The sequence below is a fragment of the Neomonachus schauinslandi genome, chromosome 8, assembly GCF_002201575.2.
Source record: "Neomonachus schauinslandi chromosome 8, ASM220157v2, whole genome shotgun sequence".
Taxonomy (NCBI): Eukaryota; Metazoa; Chordata; class Mammalia; order Carnivora; family Phocidae; genus Neomonachus; species Neomonachus schauinslandi.
This window is the reverse complement of record NC_058410.1, coordinates 92,779,463-92,794,846: the sequence shown is the minus strand read 5'-3', so window position 1 is coordinate 92,794,846 and position 15,384 is coordinate 92,779,463. Positions and strand designations below refer to the sequence as shown.

Sequence of the window (15,384 nt, the reverse complement as noted above, 5' to 3'; positions counted from 1 at the left end):
AGAAGATATATCTCTATCTATATAGATATATAATGGAATATTATTCAGCATAAAAAAATGAAGAAATCCTACCATTTGTGACAACATGGATGGATCTTGAAGGCACTATGTTAAGTGAAATGTTAGAGAAAAACAAATACTGTATGATCTCACTTGTATCTTTTATAAGTTACTAACTTTATAATGTAATATATAATAGCTAGTTTCTACATAAGAGTTGTAAATTTGCCAGATTCTCTAGGAACCCATACAAGTGATATAATCTATATCGTGAATATTCTACCTACTATATAGCTGAATATATATTGTAATTTATAAATTTAAAATTATGTCTAGAGTTGGATAAAGATTTAAAAAGAAAAGGGAAAAAAATAAAAGTTATTTCCAGAAAGACCATGGGTGAGAAATTCAGTGAAAGCTTTTTTTATCTATTAGACCTAAGCAAGAAGGGCAAAATATATTTTAAAATATATATATTTTTAATCTTATAGATGCACAGATATAAAATAAAGGAATTCTTCAGGAGCCTCAAATGATTAGAAAGTGTGATTCCACACAAGTTAAAAAACTATGTAACCAAAACTTTTCCTTAGAATATCTCCTTACATGCATGTTGCCTAATGCTTGATTTTTAACAGGCTGCATACATGTCTGGGACAGGAGATATGGATGAGAAGAAGAAATTTTTGAAATTACAAACTTTCTAGAATTGATGAAAAATGCTAACCCACAAATTTAGTAAATCTTAAAAATTCAGAGTAGAATAAAGAAAAATAAATCCACAACTAGACACTTCATAGTAATTAAACATATAGAATAATTATATTAATAATTTTTTAAAAGTGCATCATGTATTAAAGCAACAAAAAAATGTAAGACGCCTAAGCCTAAAAGATGTGGAAGACTTATAGGGAAAAGCATGAGAGGTGCCTGGATAGTGTAGTCAGTGAAGCATCAAACTCTTGGTTTCGGCTCAGGTCATGATCTCATGGGTCATGAGATTGAGCCCCCTGTTGGGCTTGCACTCAGCGGGGAGTCTGCTTGGGACTCTCACCCTCTCCCTCTGCTCCTATGCCTCACGCACTCTCTCTCTCTCTAAAATGAACAAATAAATCTTAAAAAAAAAAAAGCATGAAACTTTTTGCAAATAATTAAAGAAGAGTTAAATAGAAAGATATGCCATGTACAGGATAGGGTACTCAATCTCATAAAGATTTTAATTCCTTTCCAAATAATATATCAAGTCAATTTTTATGAAGACGAACAGGACCAAAGGAATCTAAGATGGTCCTGAGGAGGAAGAAGAAACAGAGGCCTTAGATGTTTACACATCAGAATTTAATTTAAAAGCAACAAAAATTAAGCTGGTATTATGTAGGCTTGCAGAAAGAAAGACTGGAGACCAGAGAGCTTGAAAATTGATTTACACACACATAAAAGCCTGATATATCAAAGAACTGGTATTGCACACTTGTGGACAGGAATAGGCTCCTCAATATATTGCACTGATTTAAAGGGTAATCCATGAAGGGGGAAAAAAAAAACCCAAAACCTAAATCTCTTCACATACCATACATAAGATCTGTTCCTGGCCAATTGATGTGGAAGGAAAAACAATACCTTTTTAGGGGCACCTGGGTGCCTCAGTCAGCTAAGCGTCTGCCTTCAGCTCAGGTCATGATTCCGGAGTCTCAGGATTGAACCCAGCATAGAGCCCCGCATCGGGCTCTTTTGCTCAGTGGGAATTCAGCTTCTCCCTCTGCCCCTCACCCCGCTCTTGTGTTCTCTCTCACTCTCTCTCTCAAATAAATAAGTAAAATCTTTAAAAAAAAATACTTTTTTTAAAAAGAAAAACTTATGGACAGATTTTTTTTTAAGAATTTTTTAAAAAATTTATTCATTTGAGACAGAGAGATACCAACAGAGAGAGAGAGAGAGAAAGAGAGCACCAGCGGGGTGGTGGGGGGAGGGGACAAGGGAGGAAGGAGGGGCAGAGGGAGAGGAAGAAGCAGGCTTCCCACTGAGCAGAGAGCTGGATGCAGGGCTCCATCCCAGGACCCTGGGATCATGACCTGAGCTGAAGGCAGACAGACGCTTAACCAACTGAGCCACGCAGGCACCTTATAGAAAATTTCTTATTACCTCAGAATAGGAAAGGATTTCTTAGTTAAAACACAAAAGTCACATTCTATAAAAGGAAAACTGACAAATTCTGCCACATTCAAAGAATCACCTATATTCACTAGACATCAAAAAAGAATGAAAGACGAACCACAAGTCAGGGGATAATTTAAGAAACAAATATAAATGACAAAGGTTAATATTTAAAATATATAAAGAACGCTTACAAATAAATGCCAAAGACAACGCAGTAGAAAAACAAGAATAAGTCACACAAGCATTTCCCAAAAGAGAGAATAGCAACAGCCAATAAGTATATGAAAATATAAGAAATCTCATTAGTAATCATAAAAATGTAAATCAAAACCACAATAAAATCTGATTTCATATTTGATTATTTGGTAAGAATGTGGAGTAATAAGGACTATAATAACATACTAGGTAATTTATGTAGTTTCTGCTTAGAAAAACAATTTATCTAAAAATGTTGAACATTCTCATTCCCATTCCCTGTGGCCCAGCACCAGTAAGCAGGCACAAGAATGTTCACGGTAGTATTGTTCATAAAAGCAAAACAAACAAAAGAGAGAGAAAGAGACAGAGAGAGAGAGAAACTATCCAAATGTTCATACATAATAAAATGGATTTTTAAAAAATTCTGGCATATTTATTGGTGAAATGCATAAGCTTATGCATAAGCAAAACGCATAAGCTAATTTAAGGTATATGAGTATACCTTAAAATTAAGATTATGGGGGGGGCGGAGCAAGATGGCGGAGGAGTAGGAGACCTGGATTTCGTCTGGTCTCAGGAATTCAGCTGGATAGGGATCAAACCATTCTGAACACCTACAAACTCAACAGGAGATCGAAGAAAAGAATAGCAACAACTCTCTCATCAGAAAAGCGACCACTTTCTGGAAGGTAGGACGTGCGGAGAAGTGAATCCGAGGCGATATTCGGGAGGATAGACAGCGGGGGAGGGGCCTCCAGCGGCCGCTTATGGCAAGTGATAGAACCATGGAGCACACAATCGGAACTTTTAAAAGTCTGCTCCGCTGAGAGACGTCACTCTGGTGGCTAAGCGGGGGCTGGAACCCTCCGGGACAGTGTGGTCTCAGGACCCTCGGGGTCACAGAAAGACCGGGGGTGCCTGAGTGTGGCAGAGCTCCCAGGTATCGGAGCAGGGAAGCCGGCTGCAGAGGCGGAGCCCAGGCGCGGGCTCTCAGCTCGGGGTTGTCATAAACCGTGATCCGCGGCACAGTCGGGCCCCTGCTCCTCCAGCAGGGACCCAACAAGCGGCAGATCCGGGGAGACTCACCTTCCTCCCCTGGGAGGAGCCGCGCGGGAGTGCACCGCAGGGATCTGCTGGGTTTGGAGACTCCACATGGGGTCGGGTGCCAGAGATAGAAACGCGCGGTCACAGGCTGGGTGAGCACGGAGGGCGGCCGGAGACCGGGGAGACGGGAGTGACTGACGGCTTTTCTCTGGGGGCTCACTGAGGAGCGGGGCCCCGATTTCTCGGCTCCTCCGGGGCGGAGATTGGGAGGCCGCCATTTTCACTCTCCGCCTCCAAAGCTGTACGGAAAGCTCACAGGGAACAAAAGCCCCGGAGAGCAAACCCGAGCAGATTACTTAGCCCGGAGGGGGCAAGGGCGGGGCAATTCCGCCTCCGGCAGAGACATTTGGAAACCACAGCAACAGGCCCCTCCCCAGAAGATCAGCGAGAACAGCCAGCCAAGACCAAGTTTACTGATCAATGAGAACGGCAGAACTCCAGCGCTAGGGGAATACTGCACATAGAATGCATGGCTTTTTTACCATGATTCTTTAGTCTTTCAAAGTTAATTTTTTTTAACTGTCTTTTTTTCTTTTTTTATTTCTTTTTTTTTTTTTGAATTTTTCTTTTTCCCTTTTTCAACCAACATCTTATCAATCCCTTTTTTTAAAAAAATATTTTTATTTTTCCTTTTTAGAGTCATATTCTATCCCTTCATAGTAGTTACCTGTATTTTTGGCATATATATATAAGTTGTTCTCCCTTTAAAATTTTGAGATAGTTTCTTCTAACAGATTAAAACATACCCTAAATCTCTAGTATATGGTTTTTTCTACTCCCCTGCCTGATCACATTGTCTCCCTTTTTTTTTTCTTTTTTTAAATCCTCTTCTTTTTTCAAACAATTTCTTAACAAGTCCTTTTATAAAATTTTTTATAATTTCCATCTTTACAGTCATATTCCATCCCTTCATCATATCAACCCTTATTTTTGTACATATATAAGTTTTTCTTTCTTTAAAATTTTGGGAGGCACTTTTTTCTAAAAGACCAAAATACACCCCAAACCTAGTGTGTGGCACTGATCTATATACCAGCCTGATCATATTTGATCACATTCTGGTTTTTTTTGTTGTTGTTGTTTTGTTTTGTTTGTTTTTGTTTTTATCTTTATCTTTTTCTTTTTTCTCTCTTTCCCTTTCTTTTTCCACTGCTTCAGGTCTTTTCTGATTGGTTTAGAGTATATTTTCTGGGGACGTTGTTACTCTGCTAGCATTCTGTTCTCTCATTAATCTATTCTCCTCTGCACAAAATGACAAGATGGAAAAAATCACCTCAACAAAAAGAACAAGAGGTAGTACCGACTGCCAGGGACCTACTCAATATGGACATTAGTACGATGTCAGATCTAGAGTTCAGAATCATCACTTTAAAGATACTAGCTGGCTTGAAAAAAATATGGAAGTTATTAGAGAAACCCTTTCTGGAGAAGTAAAAGAACTAAAATCTAACCAAGTAGAAATCAAAAAGGCTATTAATGAGGTGCAATCAAATATGGGGGCACTAACTGCTAGGATAAATGAGGCAGAAGAGAGAATCAGTGATATAGAAGACCAAATGATGGAAAATAAAGAAGCTGAGAAAAAGAGAGATAGACAACTACTGGATCACGAGGGCAGAATTCGAGAGATAAGCGATACCATAAGACGAAACAACATTAGAATAATTGGGATCCCAGAAGAAGAAGAAAGAGAGAGAGGGGCAGAAGTTATAATGGAGCAAATCATAGCAGAGAACTTCCCTAATTTGGGGAAGGAAACAGGCATCAAAATCCAGGAAGCACAGAGAACCCCTCTCAAAATCAATAAAAATAGGTCAACACCCCGACATCTACTAGTAAAACTTATGAGTCTCATAGACAAAGAGAAAATCCTGAAAGCAGCTCGGGAGAAGAGATCTGTAACCTACAAGGGTAGAAACATTAGATTGGCAACAGACCTATCCACAGAGACCTGGCAGGCCAGAAAGGACTGGCAGGATATCTTCAGAGCACTAAATGAGAAAAATATGCAGCCAAGAATACTATATCCAGCTAGGCTGTCATTGAAAATTGAAGGAGAGATAAAAAGCTTCCAGGACAAACAAAAACTAAAGGAATTTGCAAACACAAAACCAGCCCTACAAGAAATCTTGAAAGGGGTCCTCTAAGCAAAGAGAGACCCTAAAAGCAACATAGACCAGAAAGGAACACAGACAATATACGGTAACAGTCACCTTACAGGCAGTACAATGGCACTAAATTCCTATCTTTCAATAGTTACCCTGAATGTAAATGGGCTAAATGCCCCAATCAAAAGACACAGGCTATCAGACTGGATTAAAAAACAAGACCCATTGATATGCTGTCTGCAAGAGACTCATTTTAGACCCAAAGACACCCCCAGATTGAAAGTGAGGGGGTGCAAAACCATTTACCATGCTAATGGGCACCAAAAGAAAGCTGGGGTGGCAATCCTTATATCAGACAAATTAGATTTTAAACCAAAGACTGTAATACGAGATGAGGAAGGACATTATATCCTACTTAAAGGGTCTATCCAACAAGAAGATCTAACAATTGTAAATATCTATGCCCCTAACATGGGAGCAGCCAATTATATAAGGCAATTAATAACAAAAGCAAAGAAACACATTGACAACAATACAATAATAGTGGGGGACTTTAACACCCCCCTCACTGAAATGGACAGATCGTCTAAGCAAAAGATCAACAAGGAAATAAAGACTTTAAATGACACACTGGACCAAATGGACTTCACAGACATATTCAGAACATTCCATCCCAAAGCAATGGAATACACATTCTTCTCTAGTCCCCATGGAACATTCTCCAGAATAGATCACATCCTAGGTCATAAATCAGGTCTCAACCAGTACCAAAAGATTGGGATCATTCCCTGCCTATTTTCAGACCACAATGCTTTGAAACTAGAACCCAATCACAAGAGGAAAGTTGGAAAGAACTCAAATACATGGAGGCTAAAGAGCATCCTACTGAAGAATGAATGGGTCAACCAGGAAATTAAAGAAGAATTAAAAAAATACATGGAAACCAATGAAAATGAAAACACAACTATTCAAAATCTTTGGGATGCAGCAAAGGCAGTCCTAAGAGGAAAGTATATAGCAATACAAGCCTTTCTCAAGAAACAAGAAAGGTCTCAAGTACACAACCTAACCCTACACCTAAAGGAGCTGGAGAAAGAACAGCAAATAAAGCCTAAACCCAGCAGGAGAAGAGAAATAATAAAGATCAGAGCAGAAATCAATGAAATAGAAACTAAAAGAACAGTAGAACAGATCAACGAAACTAGGAGCTGGTTCTTTGAAAGAATTAACAAGATTGATAAACCCCAGGCCAGACTTATCAAAAAGAAAAGAGAAATGACCCAAATCAACAAAATCATGAATGAAAGAGGAGAGATCACAACCAACACCAAAGAAATACAAACAATTATAAGAACATATTATGAGCAACTCTATGCCAGCAAATTAGATAACCTGGAAGAAATGCATGCATTCCTAGAGATGTATCAACTACCAAAACTGAACCAGGAAGAAATAGAAAACCTGAACAGACCTATAACCACTAAGGAAATTGAAGCATTCATCAAAAATCTCCCAAAAAACAAAAGCCCAGGGCCAGATGGCTTCCCAGGGGAATTCTACCAAACATTTCAAGAAGAATTAATACATATTCTTCTGAAACTGTTCCAAAAAATAGAAATGGAAGGAAAGCTTCCAAACTCATTTTATGAGCCAGCATTACCTTGATCCCAAAACCAGACAAAGACCCCATTAAAAAGGAGAATTACAGACCAATATCCCTGATGAACATGGATGCAAAAATTCTCACCAAAATACTAGCCAATAATAGGTTCCAACAGTACATTAAAAGGATTATTCACCACGACCAAGTGGGATTTATCCCTGGGCTGCAAGGTTGGTTCAACATCCGCAAATCAATCAATGTGATACAGTACATTAACAAAAGAAAGAACAAGAATCATATGATCCTCTCAATAGATGCAGAAAACGCTTTTGACAAAGTACAGCATCCTTTCTTGATCAAAACTCCTCAGCGTATAGGCATAGAGAGTACATACCTCAATATCATAAAAGCCATCTATGAAAAACCTACAGCGAATACCATTCTCAATGGGGAAAAACTGAGAGCTTTCCCCTTAAGGTCAGGAACGCGGCAGGGATGTCCACTATCACCACTGCTATTCAACATAGTATTGGAAGTCCTAGCCATAGCAATCAGACAACAAAAAGAAATAAAAGGCATCCAAATCAGCAAAGAAGAAGTCAAACTCTCACTCTTTGCAGATGATATGATACTTTATGTGGAAAACCCCAAAGACTCCACCCCAAAACTGCTAGAACTCATACAGGAATTCAGTAAAGTGGCAGGTTATAAAATCAATGCACAGAAATCAGTGGCATTCCTATACACCAACAACAAGACAGAAGAAAGAGAAATTAAGGAGTCGATCCCATTTACAATTGCACCCAAAACCATAAGATACCTAGGAATAAATCTAACCAAAGAGACAAAGGATCTGTACTCAGAAAACTATAAAATACTCATGAAAGAAATTGAGGAAGACACAAAGAAATGGAAAAACGTTCCATGCTCATGGATTGGAAGAACAAATACTGTGAAGATGTCAATGCTACCTAGAGCAATCTACACATTCAATGCAATCCCTATCAAAATACCATCCACTTTTTTTTTTAAGATTTTATTTATTTATCTGAGAGAGAGAATGAGATAGAGAGAGAGAGCATGAGAGGGGGGAGGGTCAGAGGGAGAAGCAGACTCCCTGCTGAGCAGGGAGCCTGATGTGGGACTCTATCCCGGGACTGCAGGATCATGACCTGAGCCGAAGGCAGTCGCTTAACCAACTGAGCCACCCAGGCGCCCAATACCATCCACTTTTTTCAAAGAAATGGAACAAATAATCCTAAAATTTGTATGGAACCAGAAAAGACCCCGAATAGCCAGAGGAATGTTGAAAAAGAAAAGCAAAGCTGGCGGCATCACAATTCCGGACTTCCAGCTCTATTACAAAGCTGTCATCATCAAGACAGTATGGTACTGGCACAAAAACAGACACATAGATCAATGGAACAGAATAGAGAGCCCAGAAATGGACCCTCAACTCTATGGTCAACTCATCTTTGACAAAGCAGGAAAGAATGTCCAATGGAAAAAAGACAGTCTCTTCAACAAATGGTGTTGGGAAAATTGGATAGCCACATGCAGAAGAATGAAACTGGACCATTTCCTTACACCACACACAAAAATAGTCTCCAAATGGTTGAAAGACCTCAATGTGAGACAGGAGTCCATCAAAATCCTAAAGGAGAACACAGGCAGCAACCTCTTTGACCTCAGCCGAAGCAACTTTTTCCTAGAAACATCGCCAAAGGCAAGGGAAGCAAGGGCAAAAATGAACTATTGGGACTTCATCAAGATAAAAAGCTTTTGCAAAGCAAAGGAAACAGTCAACAAAACCAAAAGACAACCGACAGAATGGGAGAAGATATTTGCAAATGACATATCAGATAAAGGGCTAATATCCAAAATCTATAAAGAACTCATCAAACTCAACACCCAAAGAACAAAGAATCCAATCAAGAAATGGGCAGAAGACATGAACAGACATTTTTCCAAAGAAGACAGCCAAATGGCCAACAGACACATGAAAAAGTGCTCAACATCGCTCGGCATCAGGGAAATCCAAATCAAAACCTCAATGAGATACCACCTCACACCAGTCAGAACGGCTAAAATTAACAAGTCAGGAAAAGACAGATGTTGGCGGGGATGCGGAGAAAGCGGAACCCTCCTACACTGTTAATGGAAATGCAAGCTGGTGCAGCCACTCTGGAAAACAGTATGGATCTTCCTCAAAAAGTTGAAAATAGAGCTACCATATGATCCAGCAATTGCACTACTGGGTATTTACCCCAAAGATACAAAAGTAGGGATCCGAAAGGGTACGTGCACCCCGATGTTTATAGCAGCAATGTCCACAATAGCCAAACTGCGGAAAGAGCAAAGATGTCCATTGACAGATGAATGGATAAAGAAGATGTAGTATATATATACAATGGAATATTATGCAGCCATCAAAAGGAATGAGATCTTGCCATTTGCAACGACGTGGATGGAACTGGAGGGTATTATGTTGAGCAAAATAAGTCAAACAGAGAAAGACATGTATCATATGACCTCACTGATATGAGAAATTCTTAATCGCAGGAAACAAACTGAGGGTTGCTGGCGTGGGGGGTGGGGTGGGAGGGATGGGTTAGCTGGGTGATAGACACTGGGGAGGGTATGTGCTCTGGTAAGCGCTGTGAATTGTGCAAGACTGTTGAATCTCAGATCTGTACCTCTGAAGCAAATAATGCAATATAAGTTAAGAAAAAAATAAAAGAAGAGGGTAGCAGGAGGGGAAGAATGAAGGGGGGGAAATCGGAGGGGGAGACGAACCATGAGAGACGATGGACTCTGACAAACAAACTGAGGGTTCTAGAGGGGAGGGGGGGTGGGAGGATGGGTTAGCCTGGTGATCGGTATTGAGGAGCGCACATTCTGCACGGAGCACTGGGTGTTATGCACAAACAATGAATCATGGAACACTACATCTAAAACTAATGACGTAATGTATGGGGATTAACATAAGAATTAAAAAAAATAGCAAAAATTAAGATTATGCATAATCTGAGTCCCTTTTGATAAAGTTTAAAAGAAACAAAACTAAACAATACATATATAAGTGTTTCTGAGCTACATTTTTAAGTGACAAAGCAAGGGGATGATTATTATTCAGCTCAGGATATTATATCTGAGAGGCTTTGGGGGCATATGATTGAAAAGAGATGCATGGGAGGCTTGAGACTGGTAACACTTTAGTTTTTAATCTGTGTGTTTCATGCATGTTTATTTTACAAACATTATTTGAACTGTAGACAATAATGATATAAACGCTTATATGAATGCAACTTTTCATGGCAATAAAAATAATGAACAAAACTATTAGGATAATGGGATTATTGAATTTTTAATTTTTGAAAATTGCCTTTGATTATATAATATTGTTTCTATGTTAAATACCTACCTTGTTTCTATGTTAAATAGAGGAATTGATTCATTTGTAGGACAATTTTCACATAAGAAATAGTAACTAACATTCATTACACACATGCATAAAAATAACTTTAATAATAAATATCTTCCTCAAAAATAAATACTGAGAAGTAATTTTTTTCCTAAGAAATCTTATCACTGACACCTTTTTTTCACAAAATGCCTCATTTAGAATATTTGTCAATATTGTATAAGAATTCATAAGGATGAAACAAAATAGTTGGCAGAACAAATACAAAAGTAATCTCTAATTTAGATCAAGAGTTGATGTCACTGAGCCCCCTCCCACCTGGATGTGTGTACTCCCCCCCTCCCCGCTTCTCCACCAAAACTAGTAATTACTGCTAAGCAAATACTTTATTAATCTAATCTGTAACTAGTGGATATTTGCTTAGATGCCTCTTTTTTATGTCTCCACCACAACGCTGACCCTGGTAGAGAAAGCTGTGTGTTACACAAATATACAGCTCAACACAGGTGACAAGATGAGCACCCCAGCTAAATCTGTCTGAAAGATCTCAGTGATGAGAGTCAAACAGATCTGAACGAGCACATCTGAACAAACGAGGAAGCTGGGTGGAGGTTAGCCTAGATGAATATGGCACGGCCTCCCCCATCATACCCCCATCCTGTGTTAGTCTGGGAGTCTAGTCAGAACCCATGCCAAGATTTAAAAGCCTCCTGGGATTTCTTACATGCTTCTTTCCCCTGTAAGGGGTTCCACATCTCTTTTCAGCTGTCTGGCTAGACTGATGAAAGTCATTCCTTTAACTGACTTTTTATTGACAACTTCTGTTTGCAAAATAATGTAGGAAATAAACAAGAAAAGGACTGCCCTCAGGAGGGCATACAATCTCGTGATAGAGACAGCAAGTACGTAATTAACTACGTTAAAGGTGGACTGAACAAAGCATCACTTTTTAAGGTGTGAAAGGAATGGTGGTGTGAATTCAGAGTTGGGACCTGAAAGGTTGAGTACACCCATCACGTGTGTGTGTGTGTTTGAAAGGTAGAAAGAATTACATACAGAGTAAACCAGGAAGGTGAGAAAATGCATATAATGTTCTGGGATAGTAAATAAGTCAGGCTGAAGGTAGGGTTTATAAAATCAAGTTGTGCGGGAAAATAAAGCAGGAAGTCAAGCTTGTCCATAAAAATCAAGTTCCAGTGTAAACAAGAACACTTTATAATATATGCATGTGATAGGTGCTAATAAATGAAGTCCTTCCAATCTGTTTTACTCAGACTCCGCTCTTGCCTGAAGGTGGCACTCTTCATAAAGTGTACAATTCAGACTTTGTCAGGACTGATGCAGGCATAACTCTTGAGAAATGGGTTGCAATTACATCTCTGTAACTACCTGTCCTTCACAGACCGGAGGGAGCCTTGAACAAAGAACTTTCCACATTGCCATGCAGAATTAAATCTATCCTTCCATTGAATTGTGTCACGACTGTAACACATGTGATTAAAATCAAGCTGCTAACAAGTATCAAGGGCAAATATGACCTTTCACCTTCTCTTGTCAATTTGATACTTTACTTCAATCTCCATGCCCATAATGGTTAATTTTATATTACTTTATTTCTGAAGTCAAACTAACATATTGGCTATGACTCTCCAAATTTAAAATGAATTGTTATCACCTTGTACTTCTTTCTTAGATTATTACATTCTTTTTTTTTTTGTCACTGGCTGCACAGTTTTGATTTTTCCTGCTGATTCTCTCTGATGTTGGGGCAATCTTAAAAGACTCAGGTTTGCTCCTCTGGGATTTAAAAAAAATGCCAGCGAGCGAGCATTATTTATTTATTTGTTTGTATATGTGGAGTATCCTAGAGCTAGAGTAGTTGACAAATAAATGACCAACTTGAAAAATTGGGTTTTGTAACCTGTTCCAATTTCTCACTTTATGGCCTCCAAACCATTACCTTGAAATTCAGTTGTTCCCTCTCTGCCTTACTGATCGCTGAAGTCTCTAAGTGGCCTTAATGTCAAATCTGAGGTGCTAAATTTTATAACAAGATCAATTTTCACAACATTTTTACTGCCAAATACATTTTTTAAAGGATGCATTAAATTTGAGTCTGTCCGAAGCACGATGGCTAACAGGTTCTTTCAGGAGAAAACAAGTGGTGTAGTTGTGTGAATATTTATCTGACAGCAGCTTACAATACTAGATTATTACAAATGGCAGGGACATGGCACGGCCAGTGAGGTGACACAGGAGAATTTATCATCAGAAGTAGGTAGCTTTATACAATATTGGTATTACTGTACCTACAGTCTTCGAAAAATTATGAGGAGCCAAGCTCATTTATCATTTAGCAAGACATGTACCTGCACAGTGCTTCCATCACCCAGCCTTCGGAAGCGCCGCTGAAAATGAGATTTTTTTTGTCTTTAATGGTATTTAGCTGTTTTAGTAAGCAGTTTGGCAGCGTGCTGCATCACATATGTATCTTTAAATGAAAAGGGCGGGAGGGGTTTGGAATGGAATAGTTCTATGCAAATGGCCATCTCTGACGGTGACTGATGGCGTGAATCTGATACGGTTTTAGGGGATGTTTTATCCCTCCTCTTTTAACATGCAGCTCCTATGAGAAAAGGAGAGGCCTCAGGTAATTTACAGACGCTCACATTCCAGGGTCTTCTTTTTGCGGTCACTGCAGAACTACGTTTCTTATAAATTTAATTCTGATATCCATCACAAGATAAATACAAAATACAGTGGATGCTACACGTTAGCCTAGGGGTTGGCAAATTATGGCCCATGGACCCAAAGGTGGTAGGTTAACTGAAACACTGTGGCTCCCACTCATTTTTGCATATTGTGTAGGGTGCTTTTGTGCTACGGTGGACAAGTTGGGTAGTTGTGACACAGACTGTGTTTCCCGCAAAGCCGACAATGTTTGCTTTTAGGCCCTCTGCAGGAGAAGGTTGCTGACCTCTGCACTGGACCAGCAGTGACATGTACTCTCTAGGTATCTTGACTCTGGTCTGTCTGAAGGCCCGAAGAAACAGGACAAAAGGTAGAAAACCAGAGAGTTGGAAATGATCAGAAAATATATTGAGATAATGACAGTTCCACAATTCCTATAGAACACCTTCTTAATACTCTCCTAGGAATGCAAATAGAAAATTCAGTGGAGGCTATATGGAAGAGGAAGAGAATCTTTCCAGTAATTGGAAAGCTCTAGTTTGTCTTCCCTCTGCCTCACCTGCAATGCGTTTGGGCTTTGTGCTTCCTTCTTGGACTCAGCCCAGTTAGCTCCCTTAGGGGCTTCCAGCTCACCCAGCCCTACACCGTTCCCCTGAGGGGCTGCAGAGGTCCTGCAGACAGAGAACCAACTTCTGAGATAATAAATATAAAACTACCAGGCAAAAGAAAATAAAACACTTGTTCCTCACTATTATGTAACTGGGGCAAGGGCTAAAATTGCCTTTGGCAGATGGATGCTTCTAAAAAAAATAGTGTAAAAACCACTGTGTTATGATATTATGTTTAAAACATCTCTTTAGAAAGTGGTTCAAAGCATTTGGCTGAAAAAAATCCATAGTCATGATATGACTACATTATATTATCTTACTTATAGTAAAAAAAATAAATATCATTTTTCTCTTCTAAGCCTTTTTAAAATCTCATTTAAAGATTGTGGCTTTCATAAACAATTGTCTAAGATGTTTCCTAACTGAAGCTTTTATCATGATATAGATAAACTGGAAAAAGGAAAAGAGGTGTGATTAAAAAAATAATATTGAGAGGGTAGTGGGGAATGGGAAGATGCTGGTCAGAGGGGACAAACTGCCACCTATAAGATAAATAAGTTCTGGGGATCTGATGTACAGCATGTTGACTATAATTGATAATACTAATTATATACTTGAAAGTTAAGAGAGTAGGTCTTAAATATTACCACCACACACATAAAACAGAAGTAATCATGTGGAAGGATGGAAGTGTTAACTAACATTATTGTAACAATTCTGTAACATATACATATATCTAATCATCACATTGTACACTTTAGGCTTATGTGTGTTATATGTCACAAATATATGTGTTATATGAAATAACTCAATAAAGCTGGAAAAAAAGAAACTAACTGCCACATATAATTTTTTTAAAAGGACAAGGATTTTCTGGAATAAATGTCTTTTAAGCCAAAAATAAATAATGTTGAATAATATTCTACGTTTCGATTACCCGAAGTCCTTTGAACAATGACCAGAATTCTGGAATTAGTTTGGTCTAATTAATTTACTCTATCTTCCATAATGTCTCCCATTGTTCCCTCTTCTCTAGTGCACTTCTAGTGAGATTATTACATAGGCTCTCAGTGGTGATTCTTGTCTTTGGTAGCTACTTGCCACGGTCCCTGCTGATATGCACAGCTACATTAATCCTGAGATGTCTCGGTAACATTCAGCCAGTCCTAACAACTTACGATTAAATTCTCCTCCAGTAATTTTTTCCACAACTCATTCTATTACTTGGCCCCAACTCGTCTTTCAAGTCTCCCCACACCCCTGCAAAGTCCTTGTTTTTATTTCTTCACTGTAGACCAGGAAGATTTACTAGATGGTTGCTTGAAATATCCCATTCCTTTCTTTTCTATTGGTATCATTTGCAACTAACTGTCCAAATGGTATTTTTGCTAAGCGTCCCCACAGACAGCAGAGCAGGGTGCGCTGGAGGCAGGCTGTTTGGTGTGAAATCCCAGCTCTGCCGCTCCTCAACCTGGATCCCGTTGGCTCAGC

At 39.0% G+C, this 15,384-nt stretch overlaps 1 protein-coding gene across 2 annotated transcripts in view; it reads right to left on the bottom strand.

Annotated features, from left to right (window-relative positions):
* Positions 1-15,384, bottom strand: part of KHDRBS2 (KH RNA binding domain containing, signal transduction associated 2) — a 561,940-nt gene that overhangs the window by 162,048 nt on the left and 384,508 nt on the right. Inside the window, exon 7 of one of the 2 annotated variants that reach the window (XM_021692046.1) lies at positions 4,733-4,762. The exons of the other annotated variant lie outside the window; for it this stretch is intronic. Within the exon in view, the coding sequence (XP_021547721.1) occupies positions 4,733-4,762 (30 nt within the window). The remainder of the gene's footprint in view (positions 1-4,732; positions 4,763-15,384) is intronic. 2 annotated transcript variants of the gene reach the window in all.